This window comes from Syngnathus acus, chromosome 22 (genome assembly GCF_901709675.1).
Source record: "Syngnathus acus chromosome 22, fSynAcu1.2, whole genome shotgun sequence".
NCBI lineage: Eukaryota > Metazoa > Chordata > Actinopteri > Syngnathiformes > Syngnathidae > Syngnathus > Syngnathus acus.
Window position 1 is genome coordinate 9,661,106 of NC_051106.1, and position 19,401 is coordinate 9,680,506.

General features: G+C 44.2%; 2 protein-coding genes across 4 annotated transcripts in view; one reads left to right on the top strand and one right to left on the bottom strand.

Annotated features, from left to right (window-relative positions):
- Positions 1–14,933, top strand: part of daam2 (dishevelled associated activator of morphogenesis 2) — a 50,332-nt gene extending 35,399 nt beyond the window's left edge. For 2 of the 3 annotated variants that reach the window (XM_037240606.1, XM_037240609.1), the window contains exons 6-26: positions 234–567; positions 706–816; positions 1,340–1,443; positions 1,517–1,583; positions 1,658–1,775; positions 1,932–2,070; positions 3,689–3,747; positions 3,833–4,020; positions 4,083–4,388; positions 4,468–4,575; positions 5,510–5,539; positions 5,752–5,858; positions 6,430–6,514; positions 6,819–6,925; positions 7,191–7,279; positions 8,395–8,563; positions 8,723–8,830; positions 8,907–8,967; positions 9,188–9,319; positions 11,356–11,526; positions 11,614–14,933. In XM_037240606.1, the coding sequence (XP_037096501.1) occupies positions 234–567; positions 706–816; positions 1,340–1,443; positions 1,517–1,583; positions 1,658–1,775; positions 1,932–2,070; positions 3,689–3,747; positions 3,833–4,020; positions 4,083–4,388; positions 4,468–4,575; positions 5,510–5,539; positions 5,752–5,858; positions 6,430–6,514; positions 6,819–6,925; positions 7,191–7,279; positions 8,395–8,563; positions 8,723–8,830; positions 8,907–8,967; positions 9,188–9,319; positions 11,356–11,526; positions 11,614–11,841 (2,821 nt within the window). In that variant the 3' untranslated portion in view covers positions 11,842–14,933. The remainder of the gene's footprint in view (positions 1–233; positions 568–705; positions 817–1,339; positions 1,444–1,516; positions 1,584–1,657; positions 1,776–1,931; positions 2,071–3,688; positions 3,748–3,832; positions 4,021–4,082; positions 4,389–4,467; positions 4,576–5,509; positions 5,540–5,751; positions 5,859–6,429; positions 6,515–6,818; positions 6,926–7,190; positions 7,280–8,394; positions 8,564–8,722; positions 8,831–8,906; positions 8,968–9,187; positions 9,320–11,355; positions 11,527–11,613) is intronic. The other variant, XM_037240610.1, reaches the window with a different exon arrangement.
- A 1,343-nt stretch (positions 14,934–16,276) lies between these two features.
- On the bottom strand, positions 16,277–19,401 carry LOC119115801 (potassium voltage-gated channel subfamily S member 3-like). Its single transcript, XM_037240611.1, has one exon. It carries the CDS (start codon positions 18,009–18,011, stop codon positions 16,716–16,718), a length of 1,296 nt encoding a protein of 431 aa, XP_037096506.1. The 5' UTR covers positions 18,012–19,401; the 3' UTR covers positions 16,277–16,715.

A 19,401-nucleotide genomic window follows, 5' to 3' on the forward strand; every position in this document is an offset into this window, starting at 1 on the left:
TGCACAGAAACAAAATCCTAACCACAGAAGTCTATTTCTGTCAAATATATATCGGCAGCCGCTACTCTCGCAAACATGTCACAGAGGTTTGAATTATTATTTTTTTTAATTGGATGTACAATAGGAGAGGAACTGATTATATTAAAAGTCAGCAATGAACTTAGTACTAAAATGAATATGATGCTTAATAGATGCCAGCTAAGTCACTAAATTGTCATCCTGGCCTTTCTTAGGTTTGTGACGCGCTTCATCGAGCTGGACGGCCTCACCTGCCTGCTCAACTTCCTGCGCAGCATGGACTACGAGACCTCGGAGAGCCGCGTGCACACTTCTGTCATCGGGTGCATCAAGGCTCTCATGAACAATTCTCAGGGTCGAACGCACGTGCTGGCTCACCCGCAGAGCATCAACACCATCTCGCAGAGCTTGCGGACGGAGAACGTGAAAACCAAAGTGGCTGTCCTGGAGATTCTCGGGGCAATGTGTTTGGTACCCGACGGACACAAGAAAGTATTGCAGGCCATGGCGCACTACCAGAAATATGCCGCCGAGAGGACTCGTTTTCAGGTGAGGCAAGCCCAATGAAATGTCACCGAGTGTCACCTTGGTGCATGTTATTTTGTGTGTGATTTATGAAAATATCAGTCATGACATTTTTTTTTTTTTTTAAATGACTTAAACAATAACTCTCCCATGTATTTGTAGACGCTGCTGAACGAGCTGGACAGGAGCACGGGGCGCTACAGGGACGAGGTCAACTTGAAAACGGCTATTATGTCCTTCATCAACGCTGTGCTCAACGCTGGAACTGGAGAGGTCAGTTCCAACACATACGCTACATATTAGATCAGACACTGTCAAACAATCAATCAAATTAATTCAAATTAGCATCGATGTTGAAATTCTTTTGAGCTGTTGCTCTTTGATAAGATTGCTTCCTTTTGTGGATGTTGGATTGTGCCCTGATCCCATCTGGAGCGCACATACTAACACCCTAATCAATGACAATTTGATCTATGCAGTCTTCTGGCACTGGCATTTTTTTTTTCTCCGAAATGTGCTTCCCCCTCCGCGCAAAAAAATGTGAGTTGCTTATTGTTACTTGATGTTTGAGCCTTGCGGTGCAGACTGATGTACGAGCAGAGTTTGACATCCTGTTTTCACATTCGTCCAAGGTTGTGTTCACTGTAAATCCCGATTACCTTCCTGCATAGCTGCAACATGGATTTTTCCTTGATATTGAGAGTGTGAAAATTCAGTAAAAAAAAATTCATGCTGCAAGTGACCAATTTCTGGCCTTAATCTTATGTTCTTCCGCCATGTGCTCTTTTATCTCCAGGAAAGCCTGGAGTTCCGCCTCCACCTGAGGTATGAATTCTTGATGTTGGGCATCCAACCAGTCATTGACAAGCTTCGAGAGCACGAAAATGCCACGTTGGATCGGTGAGTGACAATCAAGCGGGACAAAAGTTAGCACAAGATGAAACTGGAACATTTCTTGCATTGTGCTTTTCAGGCATTTGGACTTTTTTGAGATGGTACGCAATGAGGACGACTCTGAATTGGCCAAAAGGTTTGACATGGTAAGTCATGGCGGGTGATATTGTCGGACTGTGGTTTTATTTTGTAATAAAGCAAGGAATATTATCCCCAACAGACCCATGTGGACACCAAAAGTGCCAGCGCTATGTTTGAGCTGATTAAAAAGAAGCTGGGCTATTCTGATGCCTACCCGCACCTCCTCTCCATCCTTCAGCACTGCCTACAGATGCCATGTGAGTTGCTACATTGTACTTGTACAGTAAGTAAGTCGCTTTGAGAAATTGCCATTTGGGTTTTTCAGAGACAGTTTAGTTTAGTAATAAAATAAGACAACAAAGTTATAGTCAAAGCTTTTTGAACCTAAACATTCTCCCATTGTCCACATTCAGATAAGCGTGGCGCCAACAGCATGCATCACTGGCAGCTTCTCGATAGGATCCTCCAGCAGATTGTCCTGCAGGACGACCAAGGGGAGGACCCCGACCTTTCACCTCTGGATAACTTCAATGTTAAAAACATCATTCGCATGTAAGTCAAAATATAGCAATTCCTACTCGTGCGACTAGGCTGTATTTTCAAAAAGACAGAGAATGTAATTCCTCAGGAAGGTTGAGGTAAAGCAAAGGTGGCAGCAGCGGGGGGTCCCGGGCCAAATCCGAGGAAGCGGCGCGCCGTGCGCGAAATTGCACAAAAGAGGAAACCCGAGATCAAAAGGAAATGACTCTAATCGTATTAGTCAGGCAAGTGAGCCATGTTTAGGTGCGGCCGCGCAAGCCACTTGGCCTCGTGTCAGTGCTTTTGTTCATGTGCTTAAGATGTTGACTTTTTGTCTTCACCGAACTACCGGCCACTGAGAGCACTTACGTAAACAGCGATATTTCATTATCGCCTCGATTCCGTCGTCTATTGACCTTGTTTCAAATTAGATCCGTTTTACAAACTCTGTGACGTAATTGTGAACATGAGTTTTGCAGTTGTTACGACTTGTCGCTGAAAAAGAACTCGACTGAGTTTAGAGGAGCAATGCAAACAGAATTTCGACTAAGCTCAACAGTCAGGTTATTTCTGTTCCTCAAGATCAATGTTCAGTCTCGGCGGTGAAAGAAGCATAAAACATGTGGTGTGGTAAACCTTGTCCCATTTGCTGTGTATTCATTCCGTCACTATTTTCGCTCTGTTACAACACTGGAGCATAATTCTTTCCAGTAGCGCCGAGACAGCAAACTTGGACGCCGCATCTAAGCTCAGTCGTTGGTTATAAAACGAAAGCGGGATCCGTCAGCATCCCCTCCTGCCAAAGTCTTGTTGTGTTTCCATAAACGCTCTTAAAAGTCAATTCTACCTGGAAAAGATATTCGTAAAGTGAGATTTCCCCATGGGCCCATCGTCGTTGATGAGTGAAAACACGTGTCTCGTGCCGCGGTGGCTTTTGGGGGAAAAGGTGGAGGTTGGTTCAAAAAAATGGAGTCATTCATCAGATGCGCTCACCCTGACGACGTATGACCCGCACCTCTTTTCCACTGCTATGTAGAGATGGCCGTCGGATCCTAAATGAATCTATTAAAACAAGAATTTACTTGATACAAATCACTGCGTTATGATCATAGCATTTTTTTTTTATGTGAATCCTGTTGTGTACATTTCTGGCATGTTTTTTTATTCTCTCAACTCCAGCCAAGGCTCCTCACGATACTCAAGGTTTTACTTAAGTCTTTTCCCCCTCAAATTGTGGTATTTATTAATAACACTTAACAGCTTTTTGCTTCAAGTTTATTTATTCTTATCTTTTTTTTAAATTTTGACTTCCATCAACTTATCACACTCCTGCAGGTTTACGCTTTATTATTTTATAATTTACTAATTTTTTTAACTGAACTGCTTCAAATCTCGCAAGATTATTATTTTTAACTCTAATATACTGGACAGGGCAGCCTGCAGCAACCTAGTCAAAGCTGGTCAAATAATGAATTTTGTCCCATACAAAAAAATGACTGATCCTCAGTAAACACGTTGCACATTACATCGGTCCAAAAAACAAAATGCCCAGACTTGGCTCAGGTTGACTGTATTTGACTCCCAAATCTTCCGTCAACCAATCAGTCTGCATCATTTTGTCGTCGCTCATTGTCATTTTCTGACTTGACAGGCTGGTCAATGAGAATGAGGTGAGACAGTGGAGAGACCAGGCCGAGAAGTTCCGAAAAGGTCAGAAACCACAGCGAGAGCCCGTGCGTATGATAATGTCTCTTCGCTAGTGGAGCTGTAATTTGTGTCATCTTCCTCCCTTCAGAACATGCCGAGCTGCTCGGCAAACTGGAGAGGAAGGAGCGAGAGTGCGAGACGAAGACCCAGGAAAAAGAGGACATGATGAAGACTCTGAACAAGATGAAGGATAAACTCCAGCGCGAGGGTGTTGAGCTGCGCTCAGCCAGGGAACAAGTCCTGGATCTAGCAACACGCATCAATGACTCCATTTCGGTATGAAGTCCCGCTTTACTTATTCAAGAGCAAGTCTCACTTTTTTTGCACATCCCTCACAGGTGGGCAGTGTGTCTTTCCCACCACCACCTCCACCTCCTCCAGGAGCTCCCACGGCTCCAGCCCCAACGGCAGGTGGCTTCCCTCCACCACCTCCTCCGCTGCCCTTCAGCTGCCCACCTCCGCCCCCGCCGCCGCCACCACCTCCACCTGGCGCCCCGCCTCTTCCGCCAGGAGCTCCTCCCATTTTTGGAATCCCGCCTCCCCCCATTCCCTCTTCTTTCAATTCGGCAAGCACGCTGCGCTCCAAGTCCATCCCTCAGCCCTCGCATCCGCTGAAATCTTTTAACTGGGCTAAACTCGGAGAGGTCAGTTTTTAAAAGAATGTCCTTTACTTAATCACTTAGTGCTATTAAAATCACTAATGCCCCTTTTCGTATTTGTCAGCATATGATCAATGGCACCATCTGGAATGATATTGACGACCTGAAAGCTTTCAAGATCCTTGACCTGAAGGACATCGAGAAGATGTTTTCTGCCTATCAGAGACAGCAGGTTTGTATTTTGAAAGCCATCTTAAGGAAAAGCATGTTCATCACACATGTGCATGTTCATGTTGTGCAGTGAGAGCATACGTACATCCGACTGATTTGTTGATTAGGAGCCTGTCATAACAAAGTTCCATTCATGGTTCTAATTCAGCGTGATTATTTAACTTGCCAAAGTGGCAGCTGAAAGACACATTGTAGAGCAGAGCACAGATCCTAAAGAGCTGTCTGGATCTTTACGAGCTCTTGGATGGGTTTTCAACTTGGATACAGTTAGTTTTGCTCCGGACATAAGGAGTAGATTACGATTGATATTATCAGAAAACCTTTTCAGCTATTAATGACTTTGCTTGTAAGTTGTAGTGCAGAATTTCGGAGATACCTTTTGTATTGAATCTCATTTGATTATGGAGCTTGTACCGAAACTGTAAGGCTCAAATGTTTTCTGACAGCCCGGCCGCATGTTCTAAAGGTTAATGAGTCATTGGAAATTGCTGACAGTGATGTATTACGTGCATTTATTCATACAGAGCACGTTATTGTAACCGGCTCTAACCACTAGGTCAATCTAAGTTTATTTTGGGTATAACCATATAAAAGCAATGACCTTAATTATTCTGACATTCTGGTTCCATTGAATTTGTCAGAGCAGTGTTGGTTTGGTTGGCTTCACAAGCTGGACATGTGCCCTGTGTAGATTTATTTCACGCACTATGCTCATTTGTCATGTTCTTGTGTTTTCATGTCAAAGCAGGTGTTTGATGATTCAATCAAGAATATGGATTCAAAAATAGCCTTTTTTTTTTTTTTGCTCTGAGTGGGCTTCTCATCTTGCGCTTTAGCGTGCACAGTCGAAGTTCTCTGCACACTGACTGTGTCGCTGCTTCAAGTGCTAATCTTTGCATGTGTTTTGTGTCTCTGCTCTCCGGCTGCCTGGGCAGGACCTGCTCACTAACCAATCCTTCAAGCAGGTGAGTTCAAGGCTTCTTCAAGTCTCAATGCCTTTCTCTTCTTGCGATGCAGGTGGCCGCAAAATGCTTTTTATTTTTGGGGATAAAATGATAAGGAATCCAGTTAGGAAATTTGTAATATTGGTTTGTTACTAATCGGAGTTGTTTTTGGAGTTTCCATGTTGCAACTGACAACTGTTAATCTCTTCTTTTTTGCCTTTTGGTTTGTGCAGAAGGACACCGGCTCAATGGATGACATCCATGTCAGCACGCGGAAAGTCAAGGAGTTGTCAGTCATCGATGGCCGACGAGCCCAGAACTGTATCATCCTCCTTTCAAAGTAGGTTTTCGTCCATGAAAAATGACATCTTCCCTTGACAGATCATTCTAAAGAAAGACTGATACCGATTTGTGTGTTTGTACGTCCCAAGTGGTCCCATTCCATTAGAATGGAGATCAATTGTCATCATTCAAGGTCCACTCAGGAAAATGTTTTCCATTTGTCTTCTCACTGCACTTCGCTGAACCCTTAGGAGACTTTGATCACTGACCCCTCTCGCTTTCCACATCAATAAACAAAGGCTTCCTGGAGCCGGTCTTTGTCTAAAGAATCTGCAGTCAGGTTCCTTGACTCAATAGTGTGTCAATATTGCATGAGCCAGGGGTCCAAACCCGACCCAAAATAAGGTCAGCGGTCAATCACTCGGGCTTTCATGTGCACACTGACAATGGTCAGCACACTTAACACTGCTCAGGGGCACCGAGGACAGCTGGCCGTGGTCTCAGGACACACATGTCCGTCCGTCCATTCAGTGTTAGTCCAATGATTCATAATTGCACTTTGTAAGACGATGGCAGTAAGTCAAGAGGAAATCAGACAAATGATTGTTGACATGACTTTATCTTCTTAGATTAAAAATGAGCAATGAAGAGATCAAGAGGGCGATCCTAGAGATGGATGAGCGAGAAGAGTTGGCCAAGGATATGCTGGAGCAGGTAAGCCTTGACCCAAAACATTTATATGTGATGCGAGAACAGGGTTTGATACGTACTGTAAAAAAAGAAAGAAATACTTCCATCAACTGATCACTATTTGCTCTTGAGCCCATTTAATTGTTTGTCCTGATGGCATTTCCTAAGAACAGCAAAGTACAAAAGTCATAAACCAGGATTGCTTTTGTCGCAGATATCAAACCACCGACATAACATAAACAAGATAAAAAGTTGAATGATAAGAGCTAACGTCATTGAACGTGTACAAGCTGCTGACAGAATGCATCTGTGTGGCTCCCTTTTCAAGTTGCTGAAGTTTGTCCCAGAGAAAAGTGACATTGACCTCCTGGAGGAGCACAAACATGAGCTGGAGCGCATGGCCCGAGCAGATCGCTTCCTCTTTGAAATGAGCAGGTACGCTTTGCGCAATTTTTCCGACAATTATACTTAGTAGCTTCTACGTTGTTTCAACAAGATGATGAAAGCCTCCTCCTTGTGCACCATTATGCTGCCCACTGGATTTCCATTGAACCACAGCAGCTGTTTCACTCTTTGAAAATAGATCTCAGTGCAACATAATATTGCCAGATCCCACCTACTCACTCCCTCATCTGAAAACGCATTTATCAAAGTCATGGCTTGAGCTTTGAATGACCAATTTTTTCCTCCCCATCATTAGAATTGACCACTACCAGCAGAGACTGCAGGCTCTATTCTTTAAGAAGAAATTTGCAGAGCGCCTCGCTGAAACCAAGCCAAAGGTGGAAGGTGAGGAAGCCGATTGATCTTGTACAGTAGGCTGAAACTTCCGGGATGCTCCATTGCATTTAAATGTCATCTTTCAGCACAAATGGAGCTGAAGATTCGACTCATGAGAGCATGTTTGAGGGCAAGCTAATGGACTGGAATACTGGCAATAACAACGTCACCATTGTGGACAGATTGTGTGTGCGTGGGCTCGCAAATGGGCTTGCAGGTTACCATGAGGGATCTTTTGGAAAGCTGGCCCTTGTTGAGAGGGGAAAAAGCCGCGGCTAAGCTTAGAGACCTGGAGAGAGAGGAAGAAAAAGAGAAATAGACATCCAATGAGGTCCACAATCCCGCGCACTCATATGCTTGTTGTTATTTTAGGTTTAATTGTGTGCGCCGCAGCATTTGTTGTCCAACGAGATCAAATAGAATGTATCTCGTGACGTTTCTGGCCATCGGGATTGGAAAGAAAACAGAAGCCTAATCCTGTAAGGATTGGGTCGGGATCCAAGCCTCTCGAAAACTTTTGATGTCGGCTCCAAACGTTCCCAAAACCGCACATGCTAAGTTTTCAATCACGTTGCCGTGTGTGTTATGAGACAATTCTCGGGACCACCCAGCTGGTTTGGTCGAAGACTTTTCAAGTTCAGTCAGGCTGTTGTGCATCACAGCAAACATTGGGAGCAGAGATGATTCTCATGGCACAATGAACTGGAACAATAACAATCTGGATTGTAATGGCTTTAGCATTCACACTGAGGTTTCCTCTGCGGAGAGAGGGAAGCACCTGCCCTTTGCCAGCGAGGTTTGTTCTCCGGGGCTAAGAAAGCTGACAGACGAGAGCTTGGAACTTTCCCTTCTTCTCCTGCTGTTATTTTTATAAGTGGATATAATGACTTGATGGGCTTCCCCATTGAGCTGCCCGCACCGTACAAAAGCCTTGTTGCTCAATCTTTCTGATGGACGTTCGAAATGTGGAAACGCTACAGTTCAGGCCGAATAGACAAAAATGATGTCAAGCTAATGTATGAATTGCAAAAGTGAAGTGACACGCTTAACAAATGTTCCCTCAATCACCACGGCGGCGACTCTCTCCTCTCACTTCTCTGGCTCATTTTCAATCTCTCCCACAGCCATTCTGAACGCTTCCAAGGAGGTGATCCGGAGCAATAGGCTGACACAGATCCTGGAGGTTGTGCTCGCTTTCGGCAACTTCATGAATAAAGGCCAGCGAGGAAATGCTTTTGGCTTCAAGGTCTCCAGCCTCAATAAGATTGCAGACACCAAGTCCAGCATAGACAGGTGAGTTTACTTAGACATTAAAACCCACCTAACAATTGAATAGATCTGAAAATAGTTTTGCACACCTTGAAGATAACAGCTTCAAGCATCTTGGAGATGAACTCCACACAGGTTTGCGTGTGCTTATAAATGGTGTGTTTTCCGCTCCCAATCTGTCAGGAACATCACCATGTTGCACTACCTGATCATGATCTTTGAAAAAAACTACCCTGACACGCTGCACATCCATCTGGACCTCAACACCATACCAGAAGCTGCCAAAGTCAAGTGAGTTCAATCATACAGAAGAAAAACAAAAATGACTTTGTTTGTTGATTTGTGTGTTTCTGTTTTTGCTTCCCAGTTTGGCAGAGTTGGAAAAAGAGGTGCACAGTATCAAAAATGGACTGAAGGCTCTTGAAGCGGTGAGTTTGTTGTGATTCCTCCCGCTGGTTTTTATCCTCCCTGTAATTAGGTTTTTGGGCAGGGCACAAATTAACAGCAATTTTTAATGCGGTGATAGCCCTAAAATACACCCAATGTCTTGTTTAGATGGGGAGGAAAAAGCAAATACACTTTATATATTGACCAGATTAATAAAGTGCATCAAGCGTTTGCTTAATGTTTCCTGTTTTTTTGCACCAGGAGCTGCACTACCAGCAGAGCAGGACGAGGGAACGCGGAGATAAGTTTGTGCCCGTGATTGGTGACTTCATCACCGTGGCTGGCTTCAGCTTCTCTGAACTGGAGGATCAGTTGAACGAGGCCAAGGACAAGGTAACCGCTGAACCGGCCAGCCGTGCAGTCCAAGTGCTTGATCAGTCCGTGTGGGTGGGTTGGTGGGTGGGAGGGAGGCTGCTTTTAAAGGTAACTTTTGGCGCTTGTGCTATTGACCGAGCCTTCTCGTTAGATAGGGATGATGAAAGACTCCACTCTCAAGGGAGGAACTATAAAATTTTCTTTTGTCTGATCCCATCTCCTCTACAATGGCGGGGAAACCCAAAAGTGAAGTATTATCTTGGATTCCGCCATTGTCTTCTCTTTGACTTACTGTTTTCACAGTTCCATCTTTAGTCAAGTGGGACTAATGCATTTCCAGTTGGCTGGCTTTCTCATGGATTGATTGAAATTTGCGTGTATCTACAATAACAGGTTCAAATGATTTGCAGACTTTGCGCATCTCAGTGCTGACATTTTTGCAATCAATTATTTTTATACGCCTTTCCAATACACCCCTGATCAGTGTGTGTGATAAATGAGGAGGGGGAGAAGTGGCTCCGAGTCAAGCTTCCTTTCCACTTCATTATTTGTCAGTGGGGGATTTGGAAGGAAAACCAGCCTTTTGGGATGTCAGGGCTAAAGAAGCTAGGGAAGCACAACAGCACTTACAGATGGAGAAAGAAAAGAGCCTCTGTTCACCGAGCCAGACTCGAAACATGCGCAACTTTATGCGTGTCTGACTTGAAATTTCCAAAATTGCATTCCTCCTTTGAGATATATATAAAGTTTACATACCCTAATGGTCGTGATGGGAAAATGAAGCTTCAAATTTGCTTCATGAAGCAGTTTTTTTTTTTTTTTGCCACCTCTGGATGGCATTGTTGGTTTTCAAAAGTGGTAGAAGAAATGAAAAGTCAGCCCAATGTTTATCAAACAGTGCCATCTAGAGGGGATAAAAACTACAACACCTGGTTCATGAAGCAAATGTAAAGCTTTATTTCTAATCACTAGCAGTGTGTGTGTGAGCGTGTGCATGCATGCATGCATGTGTTTTTGCTGCAGAGATACACACAGTAGCAGCTTCTGACATGACGACATACATTTCAAAGGATTACACTTGTCTAAGGTCACAAGGGTTACTGGGACACAGGTTTCCAGAGGACAGAAGGGATTTTCCCTCTCATCAAGAGAGATTTGTTTGCTTTATCCTGCACAGCACGTGCACATGCCCACACACATACTGATTTTAAACTAAGCATTGTATGCATGTTTGACATAGTAGTAAAATATAAATGAGTGTTGGTGCTAAATGTGGGATTGGTTGTTACCGCCTATAGCCTGAGTTGTAACACCAAAAGCATTATTCATTCCTCTGTTGAAGTGCTTACAGGCTTTTATCATTCCAGCACTCCAATTACGCAAGTAATGTATTTGAAACTACGTTGTGCATTATTCAGCGCCGGAATGCCGTCAAGGCTTGCTTTGGTTAACAAATGGCCATGTTGTGCGTGTTTGTTAGTTTTCATGCACGCTTGCATTGAGATGATTCTTTCAGTCAAGTACGCACACAGTGAAGCTGCATACTGGAGCAAAAATAAAACAAGACATATTGGTGGAACATTTTGAAATGTGGCGGTTACCACATCTGTCTCGCAGGTGATATTCTGGGTTTGAATCTCGGCTCGCTACTTTAGATGAGTTCACGTCACTGTGTTCATAGAACGCAAACTGATAATTATGGAAAACTCAAGAATGTTAAATACGTTATTTACAATACAAATGCCTGAATTCAAACAATCCAGATGCATGTCCCTGGTTTAATGAGCTCCACGTCGAGCAGAGGAAACTTAATTAGAGGAGAGAAATTGATGTTTTGCTTGTTATGATATAATGACAGCATTACCGGAAAAGAAACGCCTCATACTACATCAAGTTCATGTTTTCTCTGCTCTATCTATGATTTCTTGTCTGCTTAATATTTATTTGAGTTTGTCTAAATCTATATTAATCTGAAGAAGTGCCGCTTACGTCACTGTCAACAAAGAAAGGTCTCATTGAGGTCATTGAACTCTGTCACGTTTCTCCCCGCACAGTTCACCAAATCTCTGAAGCACTTTGGGGAGGACGAAGGGAGAATGCAGCCAGACGAGTTCTTTGGCATTTTCGACACCTTCTTGCAGTCGTTCGGCGAGGCCCGCCAGGACTTGGAAAACATGCAGAGACGCAAGGACGAGGAGGAGAGGCGGGCGCGCATGGAGGCCATGGTGAGACACTCGGCCCTTCGACTAGAAAAGTGGATTTTTGTCTTGCAGTTTTCGAAATGATTCAAGTGCAATCGCCTGGCTTTCCAGCTCAAGGAGCAGCGGGAACGAGAGCGGCGGTCCAAGAAGAGCGGCGCTTCAGACGAGGTCGGAGGGGAATTTGACGACCTGGTGTCGGCCCTGCGTTCGGGCGAGGTTTTTGACAAGGACCTGAACAAATTCAAGCGCAACCGCAAGCGCTCCGTCAACCAGCTGACGGAGGGCGGAGGCAGCGGCGGCGCCGGGCGAGAACGAGCCGTCACAAAAGTCACCTACTAGAAGGTCAGGAAAAAAAAAAACAGGAGCCCAACGCTCCGCCCCGATGTGGATCTCTCGTGGTCCAGCTGTGTCTGTACATGTGCGCGAACCTGCACCCCCTCCGGATGTTACGTGATCTCCTGATCTGGGCGCAAGGCGGGCGGGCGGGCGGGTGGGACACTCGGTGCAGCCCACTGTGATACACCTTCACCTGACTTTGACCACTGTGCTTAAACTCCTCGCCATCTGTCACTTCCTGTTTCTCACCGCTTCATCCCCCCGTCTGGGATCACACGCGCAAGACAACAGAGTGGGAATGAATTAAAGCCCACATCTGGAACGCATCGAGTCGGGAAAAGCTTCAAAAATGCCAGCGAGGAATGATGCAGCTGCTGGTCACATGACCTCTTTGTTCTCGTCGCCGCGTCCATGTGTCAGCGTCCACGACATTGTTCTGGCAGCAACCGGTGCCAAAGCAGAAGAAACATGTCAGAAAACATTCAGAGATTGGGTTTATATTGACTTCAAAAGACTTTTAAATGTGTCCGAGGGTTCTACTCTCAAATCAAGTCCATTTCTTTTGGTTGGTTTTGTTTGCACTGCAGCTCCTCTTGTGTTGCCACTTTGTGTGTGTGTGTGTGTGTGTGTGTGTGTGTGTGTGTGTGTTGTCTGCCTGAAGGAAGGCCATTTTGGAATTTCTACTTTCAGACACTACACTGGCATTTGTTTCCATGCTCAGCTGCCACTCTGCCTGCTCCACATTGGTAATGGGCCTTAAATAAGCTTCACAATTCGAAATAGATTGAGTCTAATGATTAACAGCAAGATTCTGCCTGGTTACCATTCCATGTGTACACTTGTTGCAATGCCGTTGGCCTTCACAGATTCCAAAGTTAGCTATAAATGGTGCACACGACAGATAATTGTAGACAAACAATCTTTCCTTCCACATTTTTGTATGTCAATGAAGCAATTTTATAAGCGACCTGCCGCTGCATGCATTGATTAAAACAATTTTGCAAGGCGTGATAGAAAATAATTGAATGTGTAAAATCTTAGTAAATGTGACAAATGCTGCAGTGTGTGTGTGTGTGTGTGTGTGTGTGTAGAGGGCTCAGTGCAAACACGTTGTAGTTTATGTTACCACTAGAGGGCAGTATACCCATTGGTCATTAATGGGGAGACTACAGGAAAGCTGACAATAGACAATATGATCCTGACATTTATTTAACATTGGTGCACAACGTGAGATGCCCTCCATTATTTGGCACAAACTTCATTGATTATTTTGAAACTGACAACCCCAAAATACATCTTTTCCAGCGGATAAAATATTAAGTTTAATGTGGTTATCCACTTTTCCAGTGGATAAAATATGTAGTTTACTGTGGATATTGAATATGATTTGCACAAAGAATTATTTTAAAGCACCAAGGTGGTAATAACCGTGTTATTGTCATACCAAGAGTGTACTAACCCGTACAGTACTGCAATACTGCTTTCCACATCTCCCCATGCACTTCACTCAACAAGCACTTGAGAATGCACCGCGTTTTCTGAAGTTTCTTGCCTTTATGTTCTGTTGTCCTTCATCCTGTGAGCTTCTTCTGACCACATGTTCACCTTGAAGTGCCTCTGACCCTCATTTGCGCACAAGTACCATTCCTCTTTCCGTGTGGTGCTGCTAATGGATGTACAGTATATGATGGTCAAAAGGTAAAAAAAAAAAAAAAAAAAAAAAGCAGCTGATGCAGGACGTATTGGCCACGGCTGGCGTTCCCATGCAGTAAATAAAACTAGATCAAATATATTTTTGGAAAAAAGAAAGCAGCTCTGTAGCTGGATCCCAGGACAGAATGGATTCACTTTAGTATACTAAAATGAGTCTTAAAAGGGAGCTTTGGTCTCCCAGCCCTCCCTCCTGGTCATTTATTAAAATTCTTTCCTATTTGCGTTCAAACTGAATGTGTGGTCCACCTGAATAGGAAACAACTTGTGTTGTCCCTGAAATGGGAACCAGCGTCTTGTGTATATTTGAGCTGGTCCTTCCCCTCCTGCTACTCTTTTATCTTTCCAGTTAATCCGTTAGTATATCATCCGGAGCTTTAACCCCACGTTTTAGGGCAGATTATTTACTGCAACCTTGTCAGTATTATTACATGTGTGTTTTTGTTCCACGTTTGGATGTTTATTACAGGCCATTGACTGGCTGATTTTGGAGTGGAGCAGTAGTAGCTTTTTTTTTTTTTTTCAATGCACTTTTATTACGGGACATTTCCATTTGCAATGTTGTTTTGAGGGTGTAGACTATTTTGAACTGCGAAGGGTGCTGCAAAAAAAGTGTCAAAAAAATGTAAAAGGAGGAAAGAGGTTAAGTAATTGGTACTCCGGCCGGGCCGCTGGAAAAATGAGAAAAATGAGGGATGAGAGATGAGATTGTGGAGGACATGTCTGTGTCATTTGTTCTGGCATGTTAAAAAAAACAAAAAAATAAAAACAAGGAGGGGAGGGTTGTTCAGTTTTCTGTCCAAACATGCACTCGGCATCAAGCTGCATGCCCAAAGAAGTGTGCACACAGTGTGATGTATTGAATTTAACCTTTGAATAGGAAGTTGCTTGCATTATTAAAAAAAAGTAAAAAGAAAAAAAACGAGTTGTTAAAGTTCTACATCACTTTGTACCGCCTGAAAATTGTTGCACCCACTTTTTGGAGGCTGTATAGATGTGACGAGTCAGTATTTTTTATGGTTGTACCCTTCACAGAATAATGTACAGTTGGAAGATGAAAAAAAAGGTATTTTGTACACCATTCTTGATGTTTGAGATAAAAGTAAAACACCATTAAAACGTTGAGGAATGTTGCATTTTCCTGTAAATTGTACCTCTATTTATTTGCCTTATTTAGTTTGCTATGTTTTGTATGTACACAGCATTACAAAAAAAGTGATATATTACAAATATGATTAATAAACTGTGGTTTGTGTACGGTGGCTAATTTTGAGACTTGTGTAAGAATGAGAATTTCTTTTTCATTTCTATAATTTTATTTTTGTTTTGTATTTTTCTCACCCTGTGTCTTTTGTAGGGTTACAATAAACTTTTGTCCCTTGCAATCAATGCAATGTTGATTCTTCCTTCACATTTTAAGGCAAAGTGGGCTTCATTATTTGTCCTTTGTCCTTTTGTCACATTGTCACAGTGGCGAGCAGTCCTTGAACACTAATGTGACCAGCGGTATTGCTGATGTGGACTTTTGCTCCTTAATGAATATGATGCTAAGTGCATTGCATTGTGACTTTGAGACCAAATAAGGGCACAGTAAGTGAAAATAACTTTGCACCTGAGCACTGATGCAGTCCTTTCACAATGCTGCAGTCAAAAGATCGAATTCTGACATCACCACCTCTTCATCATCTAGTAACAAAACTCACTCAAAACACAACTTGCTAATTTCTCAAGATGATCAAGTATTTGACTTTAGCCTCTATTTAAGGATTAATATGCACAGAAGTGATGGTTGACAGCAGTTGAGTAGCTTGAACTTATTGGACAGAGGAATTGGAAGCAAATACAGCCATGGGAAAACAAGACACATGAATCAATAACACTTGAGCGCAAAAGATCAGCAGGGGTGATAGGTTGTAGCACATTCTTTCTTAGACAGCTTTGCAAACATATCGAGCTTGACCTGTCTTTAACTCCATTCCCACACATACATACAAAAAGTACTGAAAGGAAGCGTTTAGCTGACTTTTGCCATCAAGAGGCAGAAAGGAGTAAGGCAAGGCAGCTTTACTTTCCATGGGACTTTTCATACACAAGTCAATTCAAAGGTCAAGGTTAATTAGGGTTCCATCGCCAATCTAGTTGATATCCTTCCAAACGGCTTGCTACGTCTCTTCAAAACGCAGGCTGACTTTCTATATCTTCAAAAGCTAGGTCCCGGTGCATCCTCGGCCTGGACACCTAAGCTGGACCAGGGGATGTTGAATATTAGGGCTAAGAATTTCAAAGTCCTCCATTTTGGCCAATCTATACGTGTGTATTGCAGTCATGGGCTGTTGTGTGGGTAAGGCTAAACCTCATAGAAGACTGAGCCACGTTCAAGGTCCTGCCGCTCTGGACCACCACACCCTGCGTGCTTTGTTCCAGGAGTAGGAACCCAGGGGGGCCGCATACTTACCCCCTAAGCAGCAAAGACCATTCGTTAACACCGCAAGGTATCCTGGTCCCGCCACTTAGGGCAGACGAAGTGAAGTCTCCTCTGTCCCATACAAAGCACGACCCAAGGAGATGCCAGTCTGCTCTCTGTCTTGTGGCGCTGGGAGATACCTATTTCAGGTACTCCTTACACTCCCGGTTCCAAGTCAGGGTTTACATCCCTTTGTAACCTTTTATTATTTGGGCTGATCGTAGAGAGGTATGCTGCTAACTGGTCGCCAGCCAATCACACTCAGCCCCCAATTTCAAGCACATCAAATCCTTGTTTTGTCATACTGCTGTGTCCTTCTCATAAGGTTCTGTCATGGATCGGAATGGAGCATATGCAGCTTGGACCAGCTTGGTTTATTGAAGGGAAAAGGTAGTTGGAAGAGAAGATGAGGGGGAACAGACAGACAGACAGGAACTGGCAAACTGAAACAGACTTGACAAAGAAAGGACCCAAAAAGACATCAGACGTGAAGACATCCGACGCAAACAATCCAACAGGGGTGTGACACGCAGACGGGTCTTATATATGCGACAGGTAACGAGAGGCAGGTGACTGTCATTAGTACATAGATTGAGAGTAGACACAGGAAGGGAGGGGCGAGCACACAGACACGGACAGAACTAATGACCTCCACAGAATGGACTGACCAAGGGCGAGTCGTGACAGGTTTCAAACCTTCCATTCAATCGCTGCTTGTTGATTTCAAAAGCTGTCTATCTTCTTGCTTCTGGTAGAAGGTCAAGAACTTATTGAAGATGTTGGTGATGGGCAAAGCCACAATAAGCAACCCAGAGAGAATGCACAGAGTTCCTATGAGCTTCCCTGCAAGAGTAACAGGAACAGTGTCCCCGTAGCCCACCGTTGTCATGCTAATGGTGGCCCACCACCAGCCAATGGGGATAGTCTGCAGCTCCGACTCCTCAGCCTCCTTCTCCACAGAGTACATGAGGGCGGAGAAGGTGGAGATTCCTACAAACAAGAAAAGCCCCAGGAGTCCCACCTCACGGCCGCTGTGTCGCAGCGTGGCGCCGAGAGAGCGCAGGCCGGCCGAGTGGCGGGCCAGTTTGAGGATGCGGAACAGTCGCGTGAGTTTCAAGATCTGCATCACTTTGCCCACGTTCTCCAACTCCGAGTTGTCATCTTCGGCCACCGGGCCTAAATCCCAAGCCAAGGTCACGTAGAAAGGCGTGATGGACATCAAGTCGATAAGGTTGAGAGGGCTGCGCAAGAACTTCCTGGCCGATGGTGCCACCGCCAGACGGAGGAGAAACTCTGCTGAAAAGAAGAGGACGCAAAGGTTCTCGAAGAACGCCGGGCCCGGATGATCAACCTCTCTATCGTTTTGGTCCACCTGGCGGAAGTCTGGAATGCTGTGGACACACATGGCCACTATGGAGATCAAAACCACAGTCAAAGATGCGACGGCAATCGCTTTGGCCGAAGCCGAATACGTCGGATTCTCGAGTCGGAGCCAAACGTTGCGACGAACGTCCGCGCACCAGGTGCCGTCGAACAAATCAACTTCAGAAATCACTTCAGCGCGTGAGCCGGTGCTGCGAAGGTCAACGCTCTCCTGATCCCAGCGTAGATCCTCAGTCTGATCCAGAAGTTCTTGGAATTTTTCGCAACAGCACGAGTCCAGATGGCCATCCTTGATGCCCCAATACTCGATCTCTTGGCGGAAAGACAGCACGCACAAACCGTCTACCAGGTGCATTTTGCCCGTCAGGTAGAAATTAAGGACATTACAGAAGAAAATTGGATTGCGGTCAAAATAATACTCCATTTCTGTGGGAACAAAGTCATCGCAGAGCTCCAGGATGGCTTCTGGGGAGCTACAGCAAAGGAGACGTGCTAGGCGGGTGTGAGGGAAACGTTGGAGAACACCGTGCTCCAGCCTCTGCCGGAAACCTCCGACGTTGACCACCATGAAGCAATCATCTGGGGCGCATCCGTGAAGGATCTGTCCATACACCATTGTGTCATACAAGACGCTCGCTTGATCTGCAGGAGAGTCTCAGAGAACTGCCTGACTATACACACACACACACACACAATTAGTGTGCCTCTGTTTGTCACCTAACCCGAGTGACATGCTTTAAACACAAACCGACAGAGGATTGTGATGTTTATAAAAAAAAAAAAAAAACTTGGCCAGTGCATACAGTTACCGTAGCGATTCCAAAATTGATAAACAATCGAGGCGGACACATTTTTTGGTCCAATAAATGAACCATTTAGGGGTTTTAGTTTAAAGAACAGGTGATAAACCAACATATCGTCAACAAAAATCATCCTAACAAAAAAGATTTCAAACTTAATTTTTCTGTTGGCCCAAGTTGGTGATGGAGAGGACGGAACAGATTTTTTAAAATCATATTTACCATCATTCTTACTAGAGCTACTAAATGACATTCAGGACAGCTTAACTGTGCACAACATGCCCACATGATTGTATTTTGCACAGGGACTATTTGAAATGTTACACATTGGGACATAAAATGTCCTCCAATAGCAGAAGGACCCTTAAGTTGAAAGAGGGCACATCTTTTCTAGAGTACAAACAGGGCGTGATATGGTGTTTGTCGAACGGACACCAAGAACATTGTCTACTGTTACCTCACAGCAAAAACACTCATATTGCAGTGAACAACATTCCAAGGTTAGATTTGAAAGATTTCCACAGCATGTCACTCAGAGTGAAAGCATTGAATCATTTTAAATCTCAATATGAGCACATATGATGATGCCACATAACCTAGAAGTTTGGTCATCCCGATTAAACCTGGTAGAAATGGTTGCATCTTACCTGTGCATGGTGAAGGTGCAAGTGTTACTTTGGTGAAGAGGATGTTTGTGCTCAATAAGAGCCTCAAGCTCAAGTCAAGTATCTATTACGCATGACTCACATATCCGCAGGGGCGTAGCCATCATGACACAAGTGGGGGGGGGGGGGGGGGGAGGATTGTATGTGCTGTACCTTTGTTGAAGTAAAGCTCCTCAATTCACTTATACGAGCGTCATTGGCACTAAGATGCCATGAGATGGTGCCAAAATCATATTTTTATCACTTTGCCCTGAGCACAAAAGCAATTTGTGATTGAGTGAGCAAATGTCTGAATTTGCAAATGACAAAACAACGAGGTTCACTGCAAAAGCATTTTCACTCATGGAGGCAGCACTTCCTAAGACACACATCACCAAATGCAAATTTAAGTGTGTGTACCAAGTGTACCAAATATTGCGGACGCTAAGACAATAAAAGCATGTTGAACTGTGATGTTTGGCAGTGACTATACAGTAGCGACCATCTCCTGCCAGCAGATAGCACCCAAGGGCCGTTTGAGTGCAGTGAGAAATTAGAGCAA